This window comes from Oreochromis aureus, linkage group 6, assembly GCF_013358895.1.
Source record: "Oreochromis aureus strain Israel breed Guangdong linkage group 6, ZZ_aureus, whole genome shotgun sequence".
Lineage (NCBI taxonomy): Eukaryota > Metazoa > Chordata > Actinopteri > Cichliformes > Cichlidae > Oreochromis > Oreochromis aureus.
Window position 1 is genome coordinate 9,993,787 of NC_052947.1, and position 25,286 is coordinate 10,019,072.

Here is a 25,286-nt window from a genome sequence, read left to right on the forward strand (position 1 = left end):
AAAGGAGAACAAAAAAGGCACAAAGTTAACAACCTATACAGATGGAGACTGATAAGCACAGAAGTAGGGTGTAGGAAGATATGGACAGAGAAAGGAGATATAAAAAATAGGAAGATGTTAAGACAAAAGGACAGATAGGGAAAGAAAAAGTTGAGGGGGAAAGTTTCTCTTGGATAAAAGATGGAAAGAACAGACTTCTTCAGCATAACTTTGCCTTGGGGGAGTTAGAAATCCTAGCAAATCAAAAAAATTTAATGCATTTATTTGGCACAATTCATACAGTGGAATTCATTTGAATGCATTCATAAAATGCAAGAATAAGTTATGAATCCAATATAAAGCTTAGGAAGGTGTTGGGACACCTCGTGCTGCCAGAACAGCCATAGTGTTCCTTGGTGTTGATTCTCCAAGTCTCTGGAGAAGTTACTGGAGGGACGAAACGTGATTCTTTCAAAACTTGTTCCCTCATTTGGTATTTGATGACGGTGCTTTAAAATATCTCCTATAGTTACGGATTTCGTTTCCACCGAGTGCAGAGGGTAAAGCATGTGATGCACACTTTTTTAATATTCGTCCAAACATTCAGTGAGCACTTACGCCCTGTGGATGAATGTAACAGGACCTTTAACGTTTTTAAATCATTCAAAAGCAATTTGATGTAAGCGGCTTATTTTGGATTCATAGGCCAAAGATAATCTATAACGACGTCAGAGCACAGTAAAAGTGGTCTGTGAGAAAACTACACTCTCAGATCATTGCACTGGCTATAAAAAGCTAGCCATTTCCTACTTTGACCAATCAGTGGTCATTTCAAGTCAGATCAGATAAACAATATAAACATAAAAAGACTTTATATGACCACAGTGATCTTCGCTAAGTCCTGTGTGTTTTTCTTGCTTGTTTTTTCTTCACAGGATCATTATATTAACTAGCTTTTACTTATAAAAATTGAATTTTAGCGTCTGCTCTTAAATCACTCTGAGTTACATTAGACAGTGAGTACTGCCATATGTTTATTTACTGCAAAGCACTGTATAACAAAGGTATCTTGTACACTTAACTTATACTGTGCTATTTAAAAATCTTGAGCCACCCATGTATCCTTTATATTTTCCTTCCAAAGAGCCAGACTCAGTGTTGTATCTACAGATAACAGAGAACTTAGCAAAAGACAATTAGAGAAAGTGTATCTTAAGGCAGCGGTCCCCAACCTTTTTTGCGTCACGGACTGTTTTATGTCTGACAATATTTTCACAGACCGGCCTTTAAGGTGTCACGGATAAATACAACAAAATAAAACCTGACCAGTACCAAAAAAAGAAGATTTATTCATAACACACAGGAAAAGACCCAGAGAAACCGAGTTAACGATAAAAACCATGAAAAGTAACGATAAAAACCGATAAAAACCTTGAAAACTATAAATGTCACGCCCGAGCCTCAACTCTCGCGGCCTGGTACCAAACGACTCACGGACCGGTCCAGGGGTTGGGGACTGCTGTCTTAAGGCCCTTTGTTATTGGTAGCATGTTCCAAAAGTACATAATTTGCTCTCAAATTATGCTCTCTTCTGTTTTTTTCTGAATATACCAAAAAGCCAAGAATTGGACAAGTGATGGACAAAGAAGACGTGGCAGTCCTAAAAAATAATCTACAGCAGATAAACACCATCTGAAAGCCATGTCCTTAAGAAAAAGGTAAAAATCCAATCCAAAAATCTGGCTTTTAAGCAGATCCATCTGCTGTTCACTGAAACTTAGTCAAAAATTGTCTCAATCAAAGGGTCAAGAAGTCGTTCTCCAGAAAGGGAACAGGAAGAAAAGGTATGCCAAACTGAAAATCAGTGCCAGCAGGTCTGATGGACCACTGCATCTGAATTTGACATTTCTGGTTTGAATCTTTATTAATATGTATATGAAGATGTGAGGTAAGGAGTGAGGTACAATAGAGACCATCTGCAGCCATCTGTAAAACACGGTGGAGGCTCTGTCATGGTTTTGGGTTGAGCGTTCGACATCTTGTCAAAACTGTCTGTAATGATGAACACAGAAAATATCAGAGTTTGATCCCCCATAAAATACTGTCTGATTGGTTGTAGCATCATTTATTTGCCTTACATACTGTATTCCCAAGTATGTTTCCTTAATTTTCAATAAACAGCTGCACCTACTCCTCATCTTCCTAACAAAATATAAAGAAATCAGACTTCACACAGTACTACATGTGCAACTCCTTGATGGCATTTTCTAAAAGTAGTTGTAACTACAGCCTCTCATAACATGGCCAACCCACTGCTATTAGTTATACTGAGTGTGAGAGACAGGACCAAATGTATTGACAGACGCACAAATCAAGACAGAAGATGTGGGTAAGGTCCAACGAAGACAGATAAAGTGGTATTATTACCAGTCCTGTGTGTGATATGGTAGTGCTGCACAGAAAACGATCACACTCTACGGCCAACAGTGCTTGCGTCATATCTTGACACCCCCCCCTCCCTCCTCCCTTCTGAAAATAGAGTATAATGAGAGGTGGGGATGTTGGGTGTATGGGGTAAGTGTGTATGTGTTTGGAGGCAGCTATAAAAGTCATATTGTGTCGTCCCCCCCTTCATCTTGCTCATCTTACCTCCATCTCCTGCCCTTCTGTCTTCTCTCTGCTCCAATTCCTCTCCATCACCTTTTGCTTTGCCTTATTTCTCAGCTGCAATCATCCACCCCTTTATTCAGGTAAGACAGAAAATAAATAAACACACACACAAACATTTACAGGTGCAAGAGGCCACACAGAGGACACTGGAAGCTGAAGATTTAACTGCAATTTTTTTCCGGGGATTATCTGTGACAAGCAGAGAGACTTCAGCTAAGTGAAATAGTTGTAAATTACCAAGATATGAGTGACACATGGGGATAAACCGTTAGTAGCTGCAGGATGTACATCAGGGGTGTGTTTGTGTAAGCCTGAGGGTGAACGCTCCGCTAGAAACTCGACTAAGAAAATCAATCAGGAGCATCATTGAGTCAGGATTTCCGAGGCCTATGAAACACAACTTGATAAAGTTAAAAGGTCCAGTCGATAAAACACTGGGGGGGGTCATGAATATTCTTCATAGAGTATTAGAGTGCCAAAGAAGAATAACAAGCTATGTAAATATATCTTTTTGAAATCAATTCACAAATTGTTAAATATAAGGATGTTTGGTGGTTTCAGTTTGGTTTTCGCTCCTCTGCAGTAGCTTGTTTTAAATAAAAGGTAATGTTAGCAGCAGGTGTTGGTCTCGTGGGTGTTTCCTTGCTCAGGTTTCACCCAGAACAGGTGTCAGTGGCACAGCAGCTGTGTACTTAAGTAACTTTAAGTACAGTAGCTAATGTCTGCTGTAGATGATTTTAGGTGTTGTTGGTATTTTTAATAGACCGCTTTTGAAAAGAGGACTTAAATAAGATACTCTTCACTGAACAAAACACTTTTCTGTGCCATGACTCAGAATTACCGCCACTTCGATCTTTAACTGGCAGAGATTTATATGTGCTTTAGGGTATTATGCTGATCTGCTTTTCAAATCATTAACACCACTATAAAAAATAAAAAAGTTAAGTTGCTGGTTAGAACTGTATCTACTTTTCTAAAGAAACACGACTTATTTATAGCACACTCGCAGGCAAGAGTGGCTTTCAATCCTCAGTGAAGGTCTGTTATGTTATGATACTAAAATATAACCCCACATATCCATCACAGCATGCACATCCTTCACTGCAAGTTAAATAAAGTCCCCGAGTGTCATTCATAATATGTGAGCAGAAACGTTCTCACTCTGCGCACTGAAATAAGTGGGCACGCACAATTACCCGCCCCATAAGGAAACCCAGTTACCTCGGGCTCTGCCGTGTATGTGTACTTTTTTGTATCATCACTTCAGCCTATCAGAATGTTATCCAACATGTTATACAACTATTATACCTACAGCTAAAATCCTTCATGTTATTTTGAGTATTTTTGTTCTTGTTCTTTTAGAAACATACACATAATATCTTAAATGAAATTAATATGTTTACCACAACTACTATAACTATTACTATTGATGAAAAATGTGTGTTTAAACTTTAAAAGATAGCCAGGACTTCTTCATTTGTCTCTTTGTGTCGGATTTGAGTGTGAAACATTTCATACATGTGGTTTAAACACAGGTTTATGTGACTGAGGCCCAGTTTGTCTGCATTACAAGTGACATTACATTTGATGGCACAGTCATGGAAGAAGAAAGCCCACATGCACGTGAACACTGTTGCAAAGTTCATGAACCGTGAAACAAAACCTGTGAATTTTACAATGGGCTGAAAGAATGTCAGTTATGTCATCTGAATGTTTAGTTTTGTGTTTTACAAAATACAAAACACAAAATCTGACAAGATCCAGAACAACAACTAACTGGAACCACAAGACTGCTGATATAGGTAATAAAAACAACTGTAGCACGTTCCCAAAAGCAAAAGATGTTAACACTGAGATGGCTTCATTTCATCAATGCTTTCTATTCGCATCATCTTATTGACAGAAAAAAAATCTGCACATCTCAAGACATTTCACAAACCACAAACAGATGCTCACTAATTGGCTTTTGCTGCCAAAAATCAGACACATAACAGGTGTGATGACAGTTGAGAAGCTGATTGGACGGAAAGCAAGAGGATGACAATGAATTTCTGTTTTTACTTTTATCATTCTGTCCTTTGGACAGGAAGGCCTGGGATTTTGCAGGGGTCAGGATAGTGCAATCTGCACGGGGACTACTGACATGACCACAGTGGGGCTTTGCAAGTCTCTCAGCACACGTATCCTGACTGTGAGACACATACTCTTACATACTCAGGAGCTCGCATCTCTTAAAGACACAAAACCCATTCATCAAACATCTATCTTGACAACTCAGCACTTGATCCCAGAGCTCTGAAATGAGACAAGTCTGGGATCAGCTCAGGTGTGACACCTACAGGCTAAAGTGATGTACTGCAACTAAGAGGACACTGATCACAAAATAGAACAGAGCAAGCGGATGAGACATGAACCACAACAGGTTACACATTTGTACTGAGCACATGCAGCTCTACAGCACACTTTGTGTTATTCAGCTATAAAGTGGTGTGTATTTCACAATGACTGGATAGGTTTCTTAGGTTTAATAAAGTTATTTTACAAACTAATGGAATTTTCTTTATATGTTAAAGCAAGGAATCAAAATCATCTCACATTGTGGGCCACATACTGGATCTTAACTGGGTCAGACCAGTGAAACTCCCCTTTTAGTCAGTATAAAGAATTTTAGCTACATATGAGTAAGTGCAATTTCATGATAAGCTGCTGGGCTTAAAATGTAAGAATTAAATGTTTAAAACTATAGACTGTCATGTAATTATAAGACAGAGATTGGAGTCACTGGCAGGCCACTTCTGGTCCCTGGGCCTTATGTTTGACACCCCTGGATTAAAGTGTGGAAAACATCTGCATCAACTGAGGATAACTAGTTGCAATGTGACTCTGTGATACATGACACAGAGAACAGAAGATATTTAAATTAATAACATACAATTAATGCCTTATCCTGAATTAAAAAAGACTCTTTTCACATCATAAGTTCCATCAGAGTTTATTATGCAATGACTACTTTAACTGTAAAATATACCATTTATGCTCCTGATGTCAAAGCACTGTTTGACAAACTCAGTTTTGCTGTACGCTGTTTCACACGTTCTATTTGTCAAAATTGTAAAATTGCAGTCAAAGAGAAAAACTGCAGGAAACTCTCTCCTCAGAAGTGCTTAAATCTCTCTGACAGAGTGATCCTTTTAAGATAACGGAGAATCCAGAGCAATTCTGAGTGCTTATTTCAGTGTACAAAGCTTGTCTCTCTCCATGGGCGTTTGCCAGACTGTATTTATGTCTCTGTCTTAAATTCTAACGTATGTCCTTCAATTAACCTCTCGTTGTGCCAAGTTCCACAGAGGCCATCTCTCGAATGCCTTAAAGATATTCCTCTCAGGCCTGTCAGGGTTGAAATTCTCCCTGGGTTTGTTGGCATGGATCATCTTCTCTTAATTTACTGTTCTGTAAAATGCAACTTCTGTCCAACTAAAAATACCTTTCCAAACACATGTGCACATAACGAGTTCAGATTTTACTTTCAGCTTTCGTATCACATCAGCTCAGCTGCATAGCTGCTGCTGTCTACACTCACCTCTTTGAAATGCAATACCAAACTTTGTGCCTTTCATGTCCTCGCTGTCTCTCTCTAGGAAACAAAATGGTTATGACAGATCTGCTAAAACCTGAGGAGATCAAGAAAGCTCTTGATGCCTTCACAGGTCAGTAACTGTTGTAGAGACTCTGTTATTCTCAGCAGACACAGCGCTGCAAAGTACCAAAAGTTAGCATTAGATTTTTTGCTGACCCATAAAAATCTATTTTAAAAAAACTATCTATGCACATGGAGTTGATGTAATAAAATCTTTTATCTTTGCCTTGTCTTTTGTAGCAGAAACATTTGACCCTAAAAAGTTCTTTGAAATGGTGGGAATGAAGGCCATGTCGGCTGAAAATGTCAAGAAGGTCTTTCAGGTTCTGGATGTGGATGGTAGCGGATTTATAGAAGAAGAAGAGCTAAAGTAAGAAACTCAAACAGATGCAAAAACACGCTAAAAGCAGACATGATGAAAGATACAGCTCCGCTATATAACGCTGATGTCACATGTTCCTTAAAGCTGCCCTACAGTGATCCACTTTCTGCATCAACCTGCACTTTTCTCAGGTTTGTACTGAAGGGCTTTTCCAAGGATGGCAGAGATCTGACTGACGCTGAGACCAAAGCATTTCTCACAGCTGCAGACAAAGATGGAGATGGCAAGATCGGCATTGATGGTAAGAGAAAGGTGTCAAAGTGTATTCGGTTTATTCTTCAAAAGGGTACAAAGAGGCGATGAGAGTAGGATGAGGACAGGGTGGGAGGAGAGTTAGCAAGTAGGCTAAAAGAAGTTTTCTGCACTTCCACAAATTCTGTATGTTGTGTGGGATTCTTCAGATTTCACCAAAATGTCTCTAATACTTGCTCTTTATTGTTTACATCTATTGAAAAACTGAATATGATACCGAAACAAATTTGCAAGTTTGCAAGAAAAGACACACTGAGAAAAAATGTAATGCCACCTGTGCAAGCTAACGCCAACTTTTAAATATCTAATTTGTTTACTGGAATAAAAATGTCATAAACTAAATCTGCCAATTAGTTTGGGTTTTTGTAACATAATCATACAAACACAATATCTGAAATGTTAGCTATGGTAACACCATTCAGCGACTTCAAGGTATGACGGGTGGAATAAATGCTTGTGCTGGTGTATAAGGAATCCCATACAATACACCAAAGTGTGGTTGGGCCAGATAGTGAACCTCCTAATGTGTACATTGGCGTGTGAAAGTTGAATAGCAAGCAATTGGGCATAAAAAAATCCAAGAAAGAATGGATGAATGAGAAATGTTGGATAACTTGCTTTGCAGAAAACCAGAACAACAGTGTGGCCTGTTGATGTATTAAAGGTGAAAGATTTGTTTTATGATGTAGAAGCTTTGGTCCAGAAGAAAAACACAGTTCAAGGTTCCAGACACCATGAAATACTTGGATCAGTTTCTTGTTGGTGTTTAACTGAATATGCTGACAATGTTTCCCTCATTTGTGCGCGTTTACGTTTTTGTTTTGCTCTCTTTTTTTCAGAGTTTGAAGCCTTAGTGCATGAGTAGGGGAAAGCTGAACTCCCCTCTTGTTCTTCCTGCTCCTCTTTGTCCCTGCATCCATATTTTGTAACTGCGACCTTCAAACTCTTCCTCCCTTTCCTCGCTCTGGACCCCTCACACGGAGTCAGACCAGGCCTGCTCTCTGCAAAACACTACCAAATACAGGCCAACAGGGAGTCCACCTGAGGAGGAACATACAGGCATAACAGGCACCAGTTTCACTTTTCATTTTTTCTTTTTATATATATAGATAGATATATATATATTTAACCACACATGCTGTATGGATTTCAGAAGCATTCTTAATGATTTCGCGAGGATAGTCTGTGGTCAAAAAAGGTGGTACTAGTGTTGTAGATGGTGTAGATGTTCTCAAGACTCCTTAAATCTTAATTTCCTTCCTCTCTGTGTATCAGGTTGTGCATTGTGTCTTGACTGGTTTTATTTCTGGATGTTCACATGTCAGTGCACTTTCCTCCCACTCCTCCTCTTTATCCACCTTCATTCACCTCCCTCACCTCAACCACCTCCTCCTTCTCCACCTCATCCTCCTCCACTCCCTGCCTCTGATCAGATCATGTAGTAAATAAAGTCATATAAGGAGAGCTGTGAAGAGAGAAAAGATCTCAGTATGAAATGATAATAAAAAAGAAAACTTGACGTGTCTCTTTACTTATTGTTACTCGCAGTGAACACACAACATTGAACTCACACAAATGCAACACACTGAACATCGCAAAACATGTCAATCACTGGGATAGTGGAGAGAGCTTAAGCTTAACATTTTGGGAAACATGCCTTCTTTCTCTGGTTGCTTGCTCACACACGCATATAAATATTTTGCCAACAGCCAGATTTCACAGTAAAGAGACTGAAAATGTGGTGCTGATACATCAGTGAGATGCTAAACAAACAGCTGCTGTAGCTGTAGAAAACAGCGTAGCATCAGTGTTTTCTTCAAATTTCTGGCAACAAGCATACTTCCAAAAATGTTTAAATAGTCTCTGAATATTTTTACCAATAGACTCAAACAAATATTAACATACAAACTCAAATTGCTGTACAAAGTTTTGTTAAAATAACCATTTTAGTTTAGTTCAGTCAGGGGAGGATGGCTGATTTGGACATTGTAGCAATTTATATTTGGCGTCCATCACTATGGAGCAACAGGATCCTGGTACAGAACAGAGTGAACATTAATAACAAGAGATGGTTAAGACAGATACAGACAGAAAGAAGGCGATGGGGTGGAGGCGGGTTGCAAAGTGGCTTGCAAGTCTGCAGCCAAGCTTATCTGGTCCTTTGTAGGTTTTATCAGCCAACATTGTTGTGGAGGAACTTTGATCCACTCTTCTTTGTAACGTTGCCTGAGTTTATTGAGATTTGTGAGCTTTAATTTATGCACAGTTCTCTGAAGGTCCGATCGCAGAATTTTAGGTTGAGGTCTGTGCTTTGACTGAGGAGTTCAAGGTTGACTGTAAGGTTTCCAGGTCCTGTGGCTGCGAAACAAGCCCAAATCATCACTCCTCCACCACTGTCCCATTGGTAGGAGGGGTTTGTGTTGATATGCTGTGTTTGGTTTTCTCCAAACCTGCTGCTGTGCATTATGGTCAACAACCTCCACTCATTGTTCCCAAAGTCTTGAGTTTTGTGCAGATGCAACTTTGCATATCTAAGCTGTGCTGCAATATTTTACTTTTAGAGAGGCTTTCTTCTGGTAACCCTTCTCTATAAGCCATATCTGTCCAGTCTTTTTCTAATTGTACTGTGAAGAACTGGCTTGTAGATGTAGCTCTGTGCTTTTTTGTAATTGTCTGAGCTCTGCACAGTCTTACTTTGGGGTGAATTTCCCTCCTAAGAGGTTTGTGGCATTGTGTTCTGCTTATATAGTGGTGGTAACACCAGCTGATGATTAGTTAATCAAGTCAATCTGACCAGCAGCGACTTAATTAAAGTACCGCTGTGCTTAGTTTTTCACATCGTTCTGTAGTTCTGCTTAATTTTTGTTAAACAAATTATGACACAGTGTAATATGTCATCAAAGGAGTTTGCAAAGAAAAAGCGTCTGGACTTCTTTAAGTTGCTTGAAGACGTTTCACCTCTCATCCGAGAAGCTTCTTCAGTTCTAAGGTCAAATGGCCGAGAGTCCCAGATTTGACCTTAGAACTGAAGAAGCTTCTCGGATGAGAGGTGAAACGTCTTCAAGCAACTTAAAGAAGTCCAGACGCTTTTTCTTTGCAAACTCCTTTGACTACGATGACCTGGATGACTGAGAATCTTCACAGACATGTAATATGTCATGTTTTGTAGTTCAACTAGGCTGTATTTAGCTAGTTTTAAAACCTGGTAAGGACCAGATTAGTTTTACCCTGTCCTGATATATAAAACCTTACAATTTACCATAACTGTAGGTAAGTTCATAGTAGGAAGTTTTTACAACTAAAAATTAGTCACTCAAAGGTTAATCAGTGTTCCTTATATGAAATTATTAAAGGGATGTCTATGAGCTAATGTGGGCTGAGACTGCTCAGCTCAGCTTGTCTTTGTGCCCTGTCTGAATTAATTCTATGATCAACTTAATGGTTTTAATCTTTAATCTATGTGTATTACAGTATCTTCTTTGGTATGGGATATACCTTATGTTAAAACTGTACAAACCTTCTGGCCATTTCACTCAGAGCATTCACATTTCAGACACGTCACGTCATTCACTACCAAAAATGTATGTCCTGCCTCCACATCCTGATCTCACAGCATCAGTAACAAACCCTGCATGCACGACTGCCAATGGATTAATGGATCTGAGGAGCAGATCTGTCATTGGTCGTCGTGGGACGAAGCTTTACCGTGGCGAATGGGTTTGTGCCTCTGAAACGAGAGGATGATGGAAAATGATATACAACACCACATGCACTCAACTGCTTTCTGCCAATACCAAAACCACACAGACAGAGGTGCACACACTCTAGGTTTAGACACTAACATCACACCACAGCCTGAGGGTGGTACATTTTGACAGCGTGCAATGAGCACTCTGTGGAGGTCTTTGTTTCAAGTAAACTTTGACCAGGGTTTATTGTTTGCAGTCGGAATTGGGATTCAAAAAGATGTTCCTTGCACATGCTCTAGTGTAATCTAGTTTTCTGGGAGGACAATTCATAGGATTCATATATATTGGCATGCAATCAAAGCAGCGTTGCACTGGCATTTTTTTTCCTGAACAATACATAACGATAACCCAAACATGCATTCCTAACCCATGTCTAATTACCTGGGAAACAGTGGGTTTTCATGGGGTCCATGTGGTGATAATGCCTACAAAAAATACAAATAAATAAACAAATAAATACAAATCCACACTTAGCACTGAAGTGTTGCTTATTTTTCTGTGTTAAAGAGACAATTTTCTTTAGAGTTAAACATGTAACACCTGGACGTCAGATGCTGCTCCACCCTTTCTGTCAGTTAGTGGAGAGGTGGGCCGAAAATCTCCTGAACTCCTCCTTGCATTCTGAATTGGTGGAGGGGGAGGCGGTGGGGGAGGAAGTGGATGTTCATTGTAGCTCCTTGTTTGACTCGGCTTCGTCTCCAACGCCTCTTCTCCCTTCTTCTCAGGGAGTGGAGAGATAGGCCTGAAGTCCACTGAGGCTCTACGATTGGGTGTGGCCGGGGGTGGGACGTCTCCATAACTCTTGCTCTCTGACTGGTCGGCGTACGTGTCACTGTCATTCAGATTGTTCATACTGTGACTTCTTAGAGAACTGCCACTGTTGGGGCAAAAGGAGCAGAATCTTCTAAGTGATTCATAGTGGGACAAATATCTGGAATATTTTATTAAAGGATAACAAAATAATAACATCTCCTCCCAGAGCAGCAACCTAAATATTCACCTATCATACAGATTAGATCCTGTGGTTTGCCTCAATATCTTTTTTTCTTGGTGTCCAGTGTCATGCCAGAGAAAGAAAACTTTGTCCTACAGATTTGAGATTAGTATCTGTCTCCTACCTTGTTGCTAAATTATTGGAGAAATCCTCAATAGGGGCCACGTATGCAGCAGGGAACCAGCCCTGACTGGAGGAGATAAGACAGAAAATTAAACATCATGTGTCTTCCTGTCCTTTTACATACAGCAAAAAACTAATTCCTGCAACAGACTCTGTAATTCTCAGTCTTGTGTTTTTTTCAGCGTTCGTGCAGTCTGTCAACAAAACACAAGAGCAATCCTTTAAATCACAGGTTCTTAACCTATTCCCACATAATAATCTTTTCCCTCATAATCCTAACACTGATGGTTAGATGGTTCAGGCTTAGCATCGCACGACGATGCGAACTAACCCAAAGCTGATAATCCGAGGAACCCTGAGGGAGATTTCATGAGAGACGGATGTGATGTGCCAGAATCACATCAGAGTTTCTCCTTGTTTTACTGGTTTCTGGTCTTTTGAGTTACTATTATTTGGTTTTACAGTAATAATTATATTTTTTTTCAAATAGTATCATGAGCAAAACAAATTTGTGACTTGATCTAGGAGCTCAAAGTGGTAAAAGGTTGACATCTTTACCCCTTTATTGGACAAACCCTGCGAGAGACTTTTTTTATAAGGCCATCAATTTTAAGATTGGGTGCAGATGATAACTGAACACTGTACAGACGGAGCATTTCAAAAACGGTGCATGCACGTAAATGTTTATTTCCCACCGCAGGCTGCTGTCAGTGCGCCCATACAGCCACCCGTTGCGTGGCTCCTGGACCAGGACGATAACAGTTTCACCCCTGTTGAAAGGCAGGAGCTTTGGGTTGGATGAGGAGGGATGAGAGACCAGCGCTCTCATGACTCTCCCTCCTCCCAGGCCTAAAGATTCCCCCACTGAACTGGAGCGAGAGCGGCTGGGGAGGGGAGACGGTGCTGGAGGGAGAGGAAAGATGAAGGAGAAACGGAGAGGGGAAAAAGATTAAAAGAATATTAATAGGAATATTTTAGGCATGCATGAATGAATGCATATAAACACGCAAAAATTAATACTTCTAACCTCCTTCGGCTTCAAAGGTTATCAAATAATCACATATTAATATACAGGTCTTATAATTAGTACAGTACACCTCCCACCTCTAGAAGGGACTCTGCCCAGTGCCTGCTGCTCCCGCCTGGCCCAGGACATATCCTCATCTCTGGCTACTGTCTGCAGGAGGGAGCTCACTGAACCTCGCAGCTGAGCAGACACAGAATACAGATCCCAGTGATGTGATTTTTTTATTTGAAGTCTGGCAGAGCAAGGTTTGCTTTCAGCAGGAATATTAGGATTATAAATAAACAAGCTGGTGCTGGTGCTCGATTTAGTGTGAAGATTTCTAAAGAACCACAGAGACTAATGCTGGAAAAACTAAACAACATGTTGTACAAATAAACCAAGCAAATATGTGCTTACACTCGCCGTGAAGCACTTCAGCTGTAGATGATGGATTAAGCAACCTTTACAGCACAAATAGTACATTATTAGCAGTGAACAGACAGATGAGAATACAAATACAGCTGCTGAACTAGACCAGGCATCCTATTAAAAATAACAGATGCCACTTATTAAGTGAATTTAAAATAAATTATTTTAAATAGACTTTGGTTTATTTATTGAACTATAAGAAAAATAAGACGGTGAGACTTGGTTTCTGTTCCTATATTTCCACAAATTCGAACGCAGCAGAGTGTGCAGTATTTCGCTGAGAAACCACAGCCACTATACCTTGTTTTATAGTGCATGATGTACTCATGTCTAATGTTCCTCCTGGCTAAAAAAAACTGAGTAAACCTGATAAAGTGCTGGTACCTGTGCCTCTTGCTCCGAATGGGTGGGTGTTCGAGATCTGGAGACTTTGGTGTCGTTCACTTTCTCCTTCCATCCGTCTGCCTTCTGCTGGAGAGATGCACCAGTCTGAAAACAGATGAGAGGTGAGCGCCTCATTCAGCAACATGACTAAGACATATTGCTTCAGTAAATAAGACACATGACACTGAGAAGTGAGTTTCATCAGATGAACAAGCTATTGGCAAGATCCCACATGACTGGAATAAAAAGGCTGGACAGTTCAGTGTCTTGGTGGCAAAAGCACTCCAAGCTCATGGCTGATGGCTACAGTCGGCCTTCCCTTCACAACATGATGGATTGCAGCTGATGTAGCTGATACACAGAATACTAAGCTCCATCTACTACCATGAAGTGGGAAATGCAGCTTATCAGTCCAGACAGTAATTATATATTCATAATGTTATGAAAATTCGGCTATATTACAGTTTTTCTCGATTGCTTAAACACTATAACCAGGCCTCTAAACTAAAATTTCAAAACCATAAACGCTATTGGTCAAAAAGCTCACCCATTTCCCTGAACTATAAACACTATTCCCTGCTTTGACACATGACTCAAATTTGGTGAACTGGTACTGCAAAACTCTACACACAAATCCCTACATTTTACAGTGCTTACACCATGTAGTCATGTAGAAAGCACTAGCATGCAACAATGTTAACTTAAGTCAGCATAGCTTGAGCCCAATTAGCACACAATTAACCAGGTGGAAACACTAGGAGTCAAAATTTAGCACACACCAATCAGAACCTGCGATGGATAGATAAAAGGGCCAAAGTCAGCTCATTCAGGTTTGAAACAATGGATCCAAAGAGATGCAAAGGAAGAGGACGTGGTGGAGAAAGAGGACGTGGTGAAAGAGGAGGACGTGGTGGAGAAAGAGGACGTGGTGAAGGAGGAGGACGTGGTGGAGAAAGAGGACGTGGTGAAGGAGGAGGACGTGGTGGAGAAAGAGGACGTGGTGAAAGAGGAGGACGTGGTGGAGAAAGAGGACATGGTGGAGAAAGAGGACATGGTGAAAGAGGAGGACGTGGTGGAGAAAGAGGACGTGGTGAAGGAGGAGGACGTGGTGGAGAAAGAGGACATGGTGAAAGAGGAGGACGTGGTGGAGAAAGAGGACATGGTGAAAGAGGAGGACGTGGTGGAGAAAGAGGACGTGGTGAAGGAGGAGGACGTGGTGGAAGAGGAGGAGGAGGTGGTGAAGGAGGTGGAGGTGGAGAACGACGGCGACAAGGAAGGGGAAGAGCAAGGGCACGAAGACAGTCAGTCTCGGATGAAATTCGAGCCACTTTAGTTGACCATGTCCTTGTCCATGGGATGACTATGAGGGAGGCTGGGCAACGAGTACAACCAAATTTGAGTCGCTTCACTGTTGCCTCCATCATCAGAACCTTCAGGGAGGAAAACAGGTAGGTGTACTTGCAGTAAGACTGCTTTGTACAGTAACGTTTAAGTTACTGAATTTATGTGTCTTGAGTTTCAGTATGTTTCCATTATTTTCCTGTAAAATGAATGTGACAGTTACAGTAATGAGTGCTTCTATTTTTGTAGGACACAGAGGCGACCACCTGGGTGGAGGCAGGTTAAGGCTTTTGTCGGAGGAGCAAGAGAGGAACTTGTAAACATGGTAATTGCAAATAATGTAATCCGCCTGCAAGAGATTCAAAGGAGAGTGATTGAGGATGATCATCTTTTTCGAGGCATAAATGCCATCAGCCTCTCCACAACTGACCGCATCCTCCGAAAGAATCAATTCCGGATGAAACAGGCATACCGAGTCCCTTTCGAGCGAAACTCTGACAGAGTGAAAAACCAACGTGTGGAATATGTTCAGGTATGAGTTTTGATACTGTATAAGGTATTGTGTACCATCACAGCATGGCAGTTTATGCTGCCATTTCAGCACTCTTGAACTTTGGTTCAGGGTACCGATTGACTCTACTGTGTTATGTGTTTTGCAGAGAATCTTTGAGATTGAAGGACGGCCTGTTCCCCATGAAATGATCTTTGTGGATGAGACAGGTTTTAACCTGACCAAAAGAAGGAAAAGGGGAGGAACATAATTGGCCATCGGGCTGTTGTAAATGTCCCTGGTCAGCGTGGGGGAATGTCACTATGTGCGCAGCCATCAGCCAACGAGGGTACTCCACCGCCATGCCGTACTAGGACCCTATAACACTATGCTTCTCCTTGCTTTTCTTGATGGTTTAAGACAACATATGTTCCAGCTGGACTACAGGGAACCAGCACAGCCAGAGCAGCCTCACTACGTTGTTGTGTGGGATAACGTCAGCTTCCATCGCGCTGCTCTGGTTCGTGACTGGTTTACCAATAACCCAAGGTTTTCTAATATCTTTCTGCCTGCATACTCCCCTTTCTAAACCCGATAGAGGAGTTATTTTCGGCATGGCGGTGGAAAGTGTATGACCGAGAACCTTATGTCCGTGTTCACCTCCTTCAGGCCATGGAAGAGGCCTGCCTAGACATATCAGTAGATGCATGCCAGGGGTGGATCAGGCATGCAAGAGGATTTACCCCGCTGCCTGGCTGGGGCCAATATAGCCTGTGATGTGGATGAGATTCTCTGGCCTGACCCAGACCAAAGACAAGATGCTGTGGTGGGATAATGTTTCTGGTGTGTGTTGTACTGTATAGTACATGAATGACAATGTGCCACTGTACATACATTGGTTGCGTCTTTTGTGTTTATCATGTGACAAGGGTTTTGAAGGGGAGAACCATAAGCAACCTAATTGTTTTGGAACTATTGTTTTGAATTAATTGTACCAGTGTGCAAAACTCTGTTGTAGTGTGTGTGTTTTTGAGGGCTTGTGTTTGATGTCTGAGGGCAAAGTTCGGTTTTTCAGCAGGAGTGAATAGTTTTGGGTGTAGAGCTTCATTTTGACCTGGAAATAGGATGTTTGGGGAATTGAGTGAGATGTTATGGATTTGTGTTTACTGTTGTGCGGATATGAGGCGTAGTTTCAAGAAATGTGTTTTAGCAATCGAGAAAAACTGTAAAAGGCTGCAAAAGTTTTGTTTCAAATGAAAATTTCATTATAAATAATCTCACTTTATAAATGTATTAGTTGGATGGTGTTTGCAATGTGTGAGTTTTTTTTCTTATGCATGTAAATTTTGCATTTCTGTATTATATCTAACATGTTTTTTGTTCCTTGTTTTGCAGAGCAGATTGTAGTGAGTATTTCTTTAAAAAGTATGTAATGAGGATCAGTTAGCCTTGCAGCAGGTTACTAGGTTACAGCTGACTAAACTGACCCATCATCACGTCACCTAAAAGTCAGATTTAAGGCCTTTACATACTGAACACGTAAAATTTGTGAAAATATTTCATACGTTAAACATTTTTTGGGGGACCCACCTATTAGTGGAGCTTTTCAATCCGCCAGCCTAATCTTGCAGGATGGATTTACAACGTTAATTTTTTCTGCTCAAACTCCATTTTTCTGATTTCGTTGCATGCGACTCAACAGAGCTGACCAGTTACACCATTGCATTTAGCTACAAGCGCACTTGTAGCTCAAAGAGCGCACTAGTACTGAATAAATTATGACAAAAGTAAAGTAATACCATTTTACCTCAAATTCACACAGTTAGATGCTGCTCAGGGTCAATCTGTGAAAAAAATTCTCTCCCGTGTTCAGATGTGGTTAAAAGTGCTATGAAGAGCTCAAACTGCCCCACTGACATCCTGAAATATGTATGAAAGCAGTTGTGATACAGCTTCAGCTCCTGGGTCAAACCATGAAACTCTCCCTGCTGCTGCCTGTTTTGAGATATGAATATTTCAGTTTCTTCCTTTTCTTGTTTTGAAAAAATCAGGACCAGCTCATCATCACTTCATTTTTTTTCACAGGGCAATTTTGACAACAAACTTTTGGAAAACTCACATTGGTGTGTATATACTTCCCGCAACAACACACGACAAGTTTGCATCGGAAAAATTTGGAATTTCGTTTCGTTTTGTTCGCAACACGCTTGGTGCGTAAATGCCTTTACTGTGTAGGATGGCCAGTGTGTATGAATACCTTGTTAATTAGGAACAGCAGTGACTGAGTGAGGCCACAGTGTTTCTCCGCCAAGAAGCGATACCTCCTCTCCTCCTCCTTTAAGATCTCCTGATGGCTCTGCCGCAGGTACAGCATGTATTCACTGTTCTCCTAAAACCGCACGCACAGGCAACAATGAATTACTGGAATTACTGTATTACTGGACTCTGTGTGTGTGTGTGTGTGTGTGTGTGTTTGTGTGTGCATGAATATGAATGTGCACAATGTGAACACATAATATTTTTCTATGTATGTTTGTGTAACTACCAGAGAGTCTCTGTAGGTTCCCCGTCTGAGCTGCTTCTCCAAAGCCTCTGCTTGGTTTCTTACTTCCAGCTCGTACACTCTGCGACTGCCCTGCGGCACAAAGAACGTTTACTTGCAAACTATCTTAAATTTGTAAGAGGCTTAGCAGGTCGTGTTTATCCTAGTGCTGGTCAACCGCTCTCCATCTCTGTCCTCTCACCTGCTTGTGCTGCTGGCGATGCAGCACCCCCCTGTTTCTTAATTAAGTCTAAAGACGAAATTGCTGACAAAAGAACCAGAACCACTCAAAAAAATTACGTGGAGTGATTTTTAAAGATAAGGGAACCTTTATTAGTCCCACACATAGGAAATTTGTTAAAAATAAATCTTGAGAAGAATATGGCCTGTTTCTGTCACAGATTGCAGATTGCTGATCTGACTCGAAAGAAAGCTTGCAAGCTTAAAATGTACTTTGTTAATTAAAAAATAAAAAATAAATGAATGATTGCAATAGTATTTTTGAAACTATCACATTCACACTGTAGGATAGTTAAAGTTTGGTTTATTTACCATAAACCAAAAAATCTAAATTAGTCCAGTAGGTTTCCTAATTTCACAGGCAGAAAAACAAGCTTTCCCAATGCATTACACTCACATCGATATACTCCTCGTCCAACTTGATATTCTTCTCCATTGCTTGCAACACTTCTATCTGGAACCATCGAAACTGCAGCAGAAAGAAAGAAATAAACTGGCCCAGTGATGAACCATCTGTCCTCTTGTTTAAACACAGGCTTTAATTATCAGGTTCATTGTGTTGTTTGACTAAATCTAAATGCAAATGTGCTCCTTCCTCAGGCCAACTTTGTAATCAGAGGCCATGCTTTGATTATTCACACCACAATTAGGCACAGGGATTTTAGTGTCAAAAGAAAAATAACATACAGGGACAAACTAGTGTCCTCGAGGTTTTATGTAGCTAACTCCGATGAAGCAGTTTGTAAGAAGTGAAATCTGCTTTTACCAGCATCCTATAAATGCTGAGCTCACAAATTCAAAGATTTTGGGACAAATTGGCGAACTTACATTGGAGTAAAATACTAATTGTAGCTGTTTTTACTCATCATTTGACAAATAATGTATAGCGGTTATTATTCTGTCAAATATAGCTTACAGTTTTTTCTGATGGCTTACAGTTTTTCTCGATTGCTAAAACACATTTCTTGAAACTACGCCTCATATCCGCACAACAGTAAACACAAATCCATAACATCTCACTCAATTCCCCAAACATCCTATTTCCAGGTCAAAATGAAGCTCTACACCCAAAACTATTCACTCCTGCTGAAAAACCGAACTTTGCCCTCAGACATCAAACACAAGCCCTCAAAAACACACACACTACAACAGAGTTTTGCACACTGGTACAATTAATTCAAAACAATAGTTCCAAAACAATTAGGTTGCTTATGGTTCTCCCCTTCAAAACCCTTGTCACATGATAAACACAAAAGACGCAACCAATGTATGTACAGTGGCACATTGTCATTCATGTACTATACAGTACAACACACACCAGAAACATTATCCCACCACAGCATCTTGTCTTTGGTCTGGGTCAGGCCAGAGAATCTCATCCACATCACAGGCTATATTGGCCCCAGCCAGGCAGCGGGGGTAAAATCCTCTTGCATGCCTGATCCACCCCTGGCATGCATCTACTGATATGTCTAGGCAGGCCTCTTCCATGGCCTGAAGGAGGTGAACACGGACATAAGGTTCTCGGTCATACACTTTCCACCGCCATGCCAAAAATAACTCCTCTATCGGGTTTAGAAAGGGGAGTATGCAGGCAGAAAGATATTAGAAAACCTTGGGTTATTGGTAAACCAGTCACGAACCAGAGCAGCGCGATGGAAGCTGACGTTATCCCACACAACAACGTAGTGAGGCTGCTCTGGCTGTGCTGGTTCCCTGTAGTCCAGCTGGAACATATGTTGTCTTAAACCATCAAGAAAAGCAAGGAGAAGCATAGTGTTATAGGGTCCTAGTGCGGCATGGCGGTGGAGTACCCTCGTTGGCTGATGGCTGCGCACATAGTGACATTCCCCCACGCTGACCAGGGACATTTACAACAGCCCGATGGCCAATTATGTTCCTCCCCTTTTCCTTCCTTTGGTCAGGTTAAAACCTGCCTCATCCACAAAGATCATTTCATGGGGAACAGGCCGTCCTTCAATCTCAAAGATTCTCTGCAAAACACATAACACAGTAGAGTCAATCGGTACCCTGAACCAAAGTTCAAGAGTGCTGAAATGGCAGCATAAACTGCCATGCTGTGATGGTACACAATACCTTATACAGTATCAAAACTCATACCTGAACATATTCCACACGTTGGTTTTTCACTCTGTCAGAGTTTCGTTCGAAAGGGACTCGGTATGCCTGTTTCATCCGAATTGATTCTTTCGGAGGATGCGGTCAATTGTGGAGAGGCTGATGGCATTTATGCCTCGAAAAGATGATCATCCTCAATCACTCTCCTTTGAATCTCTTGCAGGCGGATTACATTATTTGCAATTACCATGTTTACAAGTTCCTCTCTTGCTCCTCCGACAAAAGCCTTAACCTGCCTCCACCAGGTGGTCGTCTCTGTGTCCTACAAAAATAGAAGCACTCATTACTGTAACTGTCACACATTCATTTTACAGGAAAATAATGGAAACATACTGAAACTCAAGACACATAAATTCAGTAACTTATACGTTACTGTACAAAGCAGTCTTACTGCAAGTACACCTACCTGTTTTCCTCCCTGAAGGTTCTGATGATGGAGGCAACAGTGAAGCGACTCAAATTTGGTTGTACTCGTTGCCCAGCCTCCCTCATAGTCATCCCATGGACAAGGACATGGTCAACTAAAGTGGCTCGAATTTCATCCGAGACTGACTGTCTTCGTGCCCTTGCTCTTCCCCTTCCTTGTCGCCGTCGTTCTCCACCTCCACCTCCTTCACCCACCTCCTCCTCCTCTTCCACCACGTCCTCCTCTTTCACCACGTCCTCTTTCTCCACTCGTCCTCCTCTTTCACCATGTCCTCTTTCTCCACCACGTCCTCCTCTTTCACCACGTCCTCTTTCTCCACCACGTCCTCCTCCTTCACCACGTCCTCTTTCTCCACCACGTCCTCTTCCTTTGCATCCTCTTTGGATCCATTGTTTCAAACCTGAATGAGCTGACTTTGGCCCTTTTATCTATCCATCGCAGGTTCTGATTGGTGTGTGCTAAATTTTGACTCCTAGTGTTTCCACCTGGTTAATTGTGTGCTAATTGGGCTCAAGCTATGCTGACTTAAGTTAACATTATTGCATGCTAGTGCTTTCTACATGACTACATGGTGTAAGCACTGTAAAATGTAGGGATTTGTGTGTAGAGTTTTGCAGTACCAGTTCACCAAATTTGAGTCATGTGTCAAAGCAGGGAATAGTGTTTATAGTTCAGGGAAATGGGTGAGCTTTTTGACCAATAGCGTTTATGGTTTTGAAATTTTAGTTTAGAGGCCTGGTTATAGTGTTTAAGCAATCGAGAAAAACTGTAAGCACATTTTTTGTAACTATTGGCTATTTTTGCAAAACTCTACACACAAATAAGAAAACTCTTCACCCAATCAGCAAAACATTGTAGTTTTCTTGTAAAAGCGAATAACCCTTGCTTAACTCTCCACACCTTTGTAAAAATGGTATTTTTGTATCAAACAGTACACACAAGCCATCATATTAATAAGCACACAATGCACCAACTACACACTGATGGTATGAATAAAAAACACACCTGGCTTTTGCTTTCTCTGTGCACAAGGTAGGCTATGTCAGTTTGAGCTCATACTTTTGTCATAGATCCGTAAGCATAGAGGGATCCAAACTTCAAGTACTGGTGTTTATTCACACACATCAAAACAAACACAAGTGTTTATTTCCAAGTATAGGATTATTTGCAATCGCCATATTGACTATATGGGTTTCTTGGTCTGCAGTGAACATTCTTCCTCTGCCCCCAGCATCTGGTCGTCTAGCAATTCTGTAAAGTAACAATTTCAGTATTTTTACATCTATGGTATTGTTGTGTTTCTCATTGGCATATGGCAGTGCTACAAATCTTAGTGCAAAGTGACTGTACTAACCGATTCTCATTTCAAAATGTCCTTATGATGCTTGCTACAGTGTAGCGGCTCGAGTTAGGCTGAACCCGTTGGCCAGCTTCCCTCAGGGTCACTCCACGGTTGATTACATGGTCCACTATTGTAGCTCTGATGTCATCAGCAATTCTATTTCTTACTCTTCTTACCTTTCCTCTCCCCCCTCCTCGTCTTCCTCCCCCCCCTCCTCGTCCTCCTCTTGCTCCTCCTTGTCCTTGTCGACCTCTTCATCCTACTTCTTCACCTCCACGTCCTCTTCCTCGGCCTCCTCTACTTCTCACTCTTCCTGCTCCCTCCATTGTACTCCACACACAGAGCTTACCTGTATTATAGTGCTTAGGCTGATTGCAAAGTGAACTAATTATCTAAAAAAGTTTTCACATGTGACAGTGTGCCAGACAGTTGATAAAATAGTGTAAATAATGGCCGTAAATGTGTATAGTTTTGCAAGGAGTGTGTTGATCATTTGGAAATTGAGTGTAAAGCAGTGAGTTGTGTTTAAAGTTCTGCAAAAAGAGTGCTGTGCAGTGGATTGTAGCTACAGGTTTGCAAAGTGTGTGTTACAAAATGGCAAACTGAGTGCAAAGCAGTGTTTGTGCTTTTAGTTTTGCAAACTCAGTGAGTGGTTTTGCTATAAGTTTTAATAGTTTTAGAAATTGTGCTATAAGAATCACAGTTAGGGTTTAAGCATTCAGAAAAAACTGTAATACCCACCAAACATTATTTCAGGCATTTTTAGTTTTGTAAAAACTTTCAAACAAACAAAATTAAATTCACAGAAGTAGAACTGTAGTATGCAGTATTTTAAAGACTGCAGAAATTAGCATTTACTGAGGAAATGTACCAACCACTCCCTCCATCTCTGCAGTGAGCCTCCTCTGTGTTTCTGAAATCTGGATCAGGACGTCCCCTGTTTAAAGAAAAAACAAATAAACAGTTCTGTGCAGAAAAATATTTGAAGAAGGCGAAATCTTATTGGGAATGTCAGTAATTTGATCTAAAAGTTTAACGCAGTGTAAAACCACTTGAGCCATGAACAAGCCGGGCTGCTACGATGGTGGAAAGTTAGCCAAGCCTTTATACTGTGGGCACCTCCGGCCTTGTCTATTGTCATGGATTGCGGTTGAGCTAATAAATTGAGTGGGGCTGAAAGACTGCCCTCATCTATAATTCAGTGGCTGCCACTCAATAGGGCTCCTGGTCACGCTGTGGTTCCCTGACCTTCACAGTTAGCCAACCTACCAAAACCACATGTATGCTAGCCAACATAGTGGCATAGTCTTAATAGTAGCATAAAGCTAATTACCACTAAGAATGATAACACACATCACTAATGACAAAGTGAAAGCTTCCATACAATATAGTGCACACACACTAGAGAAAAAATATCTGAAAATACACACACACACACACACACACACACACACACACACACACACACACATGTAAATGCATGAAAAAAAGGAGACCATAATTTAAATTTACTTTGTGTGGTTTAAAATCTAGACTGTGTTTGTGCAAGTGCAGTATCTCAGTAGAGCACTTTGTCATCTCTTGATAACAATGCTTCTCTAATGAAAGCAATAAATCAAGGGTGAAACCTGTTTAGTAATGAGTCACAAACACACACACTCGTACCAAGGGAGCGAGATGAAAGTGTGTGAAGTGCCTGGTCGCCCATCTTAGCCACAGCGCTGAAATAGGCCTCACTGCAAACGCCTAAGGCTGCAACATACAGACATCGACAGACAAATGTAGCTTTTCACATTTAGACAAATCAAACTAACAAATCTATAAACTTCATAGTAAAATCACAACCATTTAAACTGCTTCTTATTTTGTCAGTCAGTTCTGCTTTTATTCATTACTTTTAAAAGACTGGCAGTGTTACGTGATATGTGATTCTGGTCTAAGAATAGCCTCGTGCCACTTGGTATAGTTTTACGGCACAGCCCCACTGCCCTGTGGCTGATAGCCTGAATTGTTTTATCAGGCACAGAGATGCATGAATGATGCATGCTGCTTGCACAATTAACAATGTGACACACGTGATTAAGATTGGAAAAATGAACAATGGAAAAGTCAGAGAAGTCAGACAAGCAAATAAAAGGTGATGCACACAAAAAAAGACATCTCTGGAGAAAAAAGGTTAACCACTAACCACTCTACATATTACTGCATGCATACAAACCAAATACCGTCTACAAATCACTAGGTCTTTGATAGACATTTACAATTTTTTGATTTGAATTACGTCTTACAGCCTCCTTCTAGGGTCTCCATGGGCAGTCTTTACTTCAATCATCTCTGTACAATCCTGCTCCACCATCTACACTAGTGCTAACAACAAAATCCACATTATCCACAGTGTAACTGCTCCTTTCAGTCATTCACAACCTCACTCACCTTGAAAGGCCTTGATGTAGCTGTTTCCAAGAGCAACGAGCTTCTGAAGGCCCGGGTTGAAGTGCTCCATCAAGTTCTGCAGAAACACACGAAATATAAACACAACCAGGTGAACTCAGCAGTGACTTGAAGCGTAACGCTAAAATGTATTTTTATACTCACCTCTAAGTGCGCCCCGGCCTAGTTTAAATATACAAAATCCTTCTTTAAATAATGAATACTACACCGGTCCCCAAGTTTCAACACAATGAACAAAAACAAAGAAGAGACCAAGGACATGATGTAAACTCACCGAATAGACAGATAAAGTTGATTTGTGCAGCTGATCACTACTGACTCCAGACATATTGATCGAGTTCAGGTTTAACGATAAAATAAGAAAAAGGTGGTCAGAGAAAAACTAAACTTCTGTAAAAAGTCTGTATTCCCATGCAGACTTCTGAAGAAGTTTACTCAGGCCTCTCTCTCTGTCCCGTGTATATCAGCGTCTTAAGGCGGTGAAAGTCACCTTCACTGCGGTCCCACTGCTTCTGCTGTTTTCCCAAAGACCAATAACACCTATCTGACAGTTCCCTCTCCTTTTTTTCAGTCATTCGTTAATGAGCTCTTTTACCCTTATGTCATCAGCAGTTTTTATGGAAAGAGCAAGTGAGCGAGTGCGGGGAAGAGGTAAGGGAGTAGCTGACATCGATACGGCCGGGCAAGGTAAATTATTGATTGGAGCCCT

General features: G+C 41.0%; 2 protein-coding genes across 2 annotated transcripts; one reads left to right on the plus strand and one right to left on the minus strand.

Moving 5' to 3' along the window:
* Window positions 1–2,587: 2,587 nt before the first annotated feature.
* On the plus strand, window positions 2,588–8,439 carry LOC116312597 (parvalbumin-7-like). Its single transcript, XM_031730056.2, has 5 exons — window positions 2,588–2,729; window positions 6,288–6,356; window positions 6,527–6,656; window positions 6,800–6,909; window positions 7,760–8,439. Exons 2-5 carry the CDS (start codon window positions 6,296–6,298, stop codon window positions 7,783–7,785), a joined length of 327 nt encoding a protein of 108 aa, XP_031585916.1. The 5' UTR covers window positions 2,588–2,729; window positions 6,288–6,295; the 3' UTR covers window positions 7,786–8,439.
* A 1,674-nt stretch (window positions 8,440–10,113) lies between these two features.
* Window positions 10,114–24,938, minus strand: baiap2l2b (BAR/IMD domain containing adaptor protein 2 like 2b). Its single transcript, XM_031730071.2, has 14 exons — window positions 24,852–24,938; window positions 24,560–24,635; window positions 23,792–23,878; window positions 23,002–23,063; window positions 18,616–18,687; window positions 17,982–18,071; window positions 17,694–17,825; window positions 13,606–13,710; window positions 12,891–12,993; window positions 12,482–12,689; window positions 11,788–11,853; window positions 11,210–11,546; window positions 11,051–11,094; window positions 10,114–10,647 (listed from the first exon to the last, which is right to left on the minus strand). Exons 1-14 carry the CDS (start codon window positions 24,903–24,905, stop codon window positions 10,572–10,574), a joined length of 1,512 nt encoding a protein of 503 aa, XP_031585931.1. The 5' UTR covers window positions 24,906–24,938; the 3' UTR covers window positions 10,114–10,571.
* Between the last annotated feature and the right edge of the window lie 348 nt (window positions 24,939–25,286).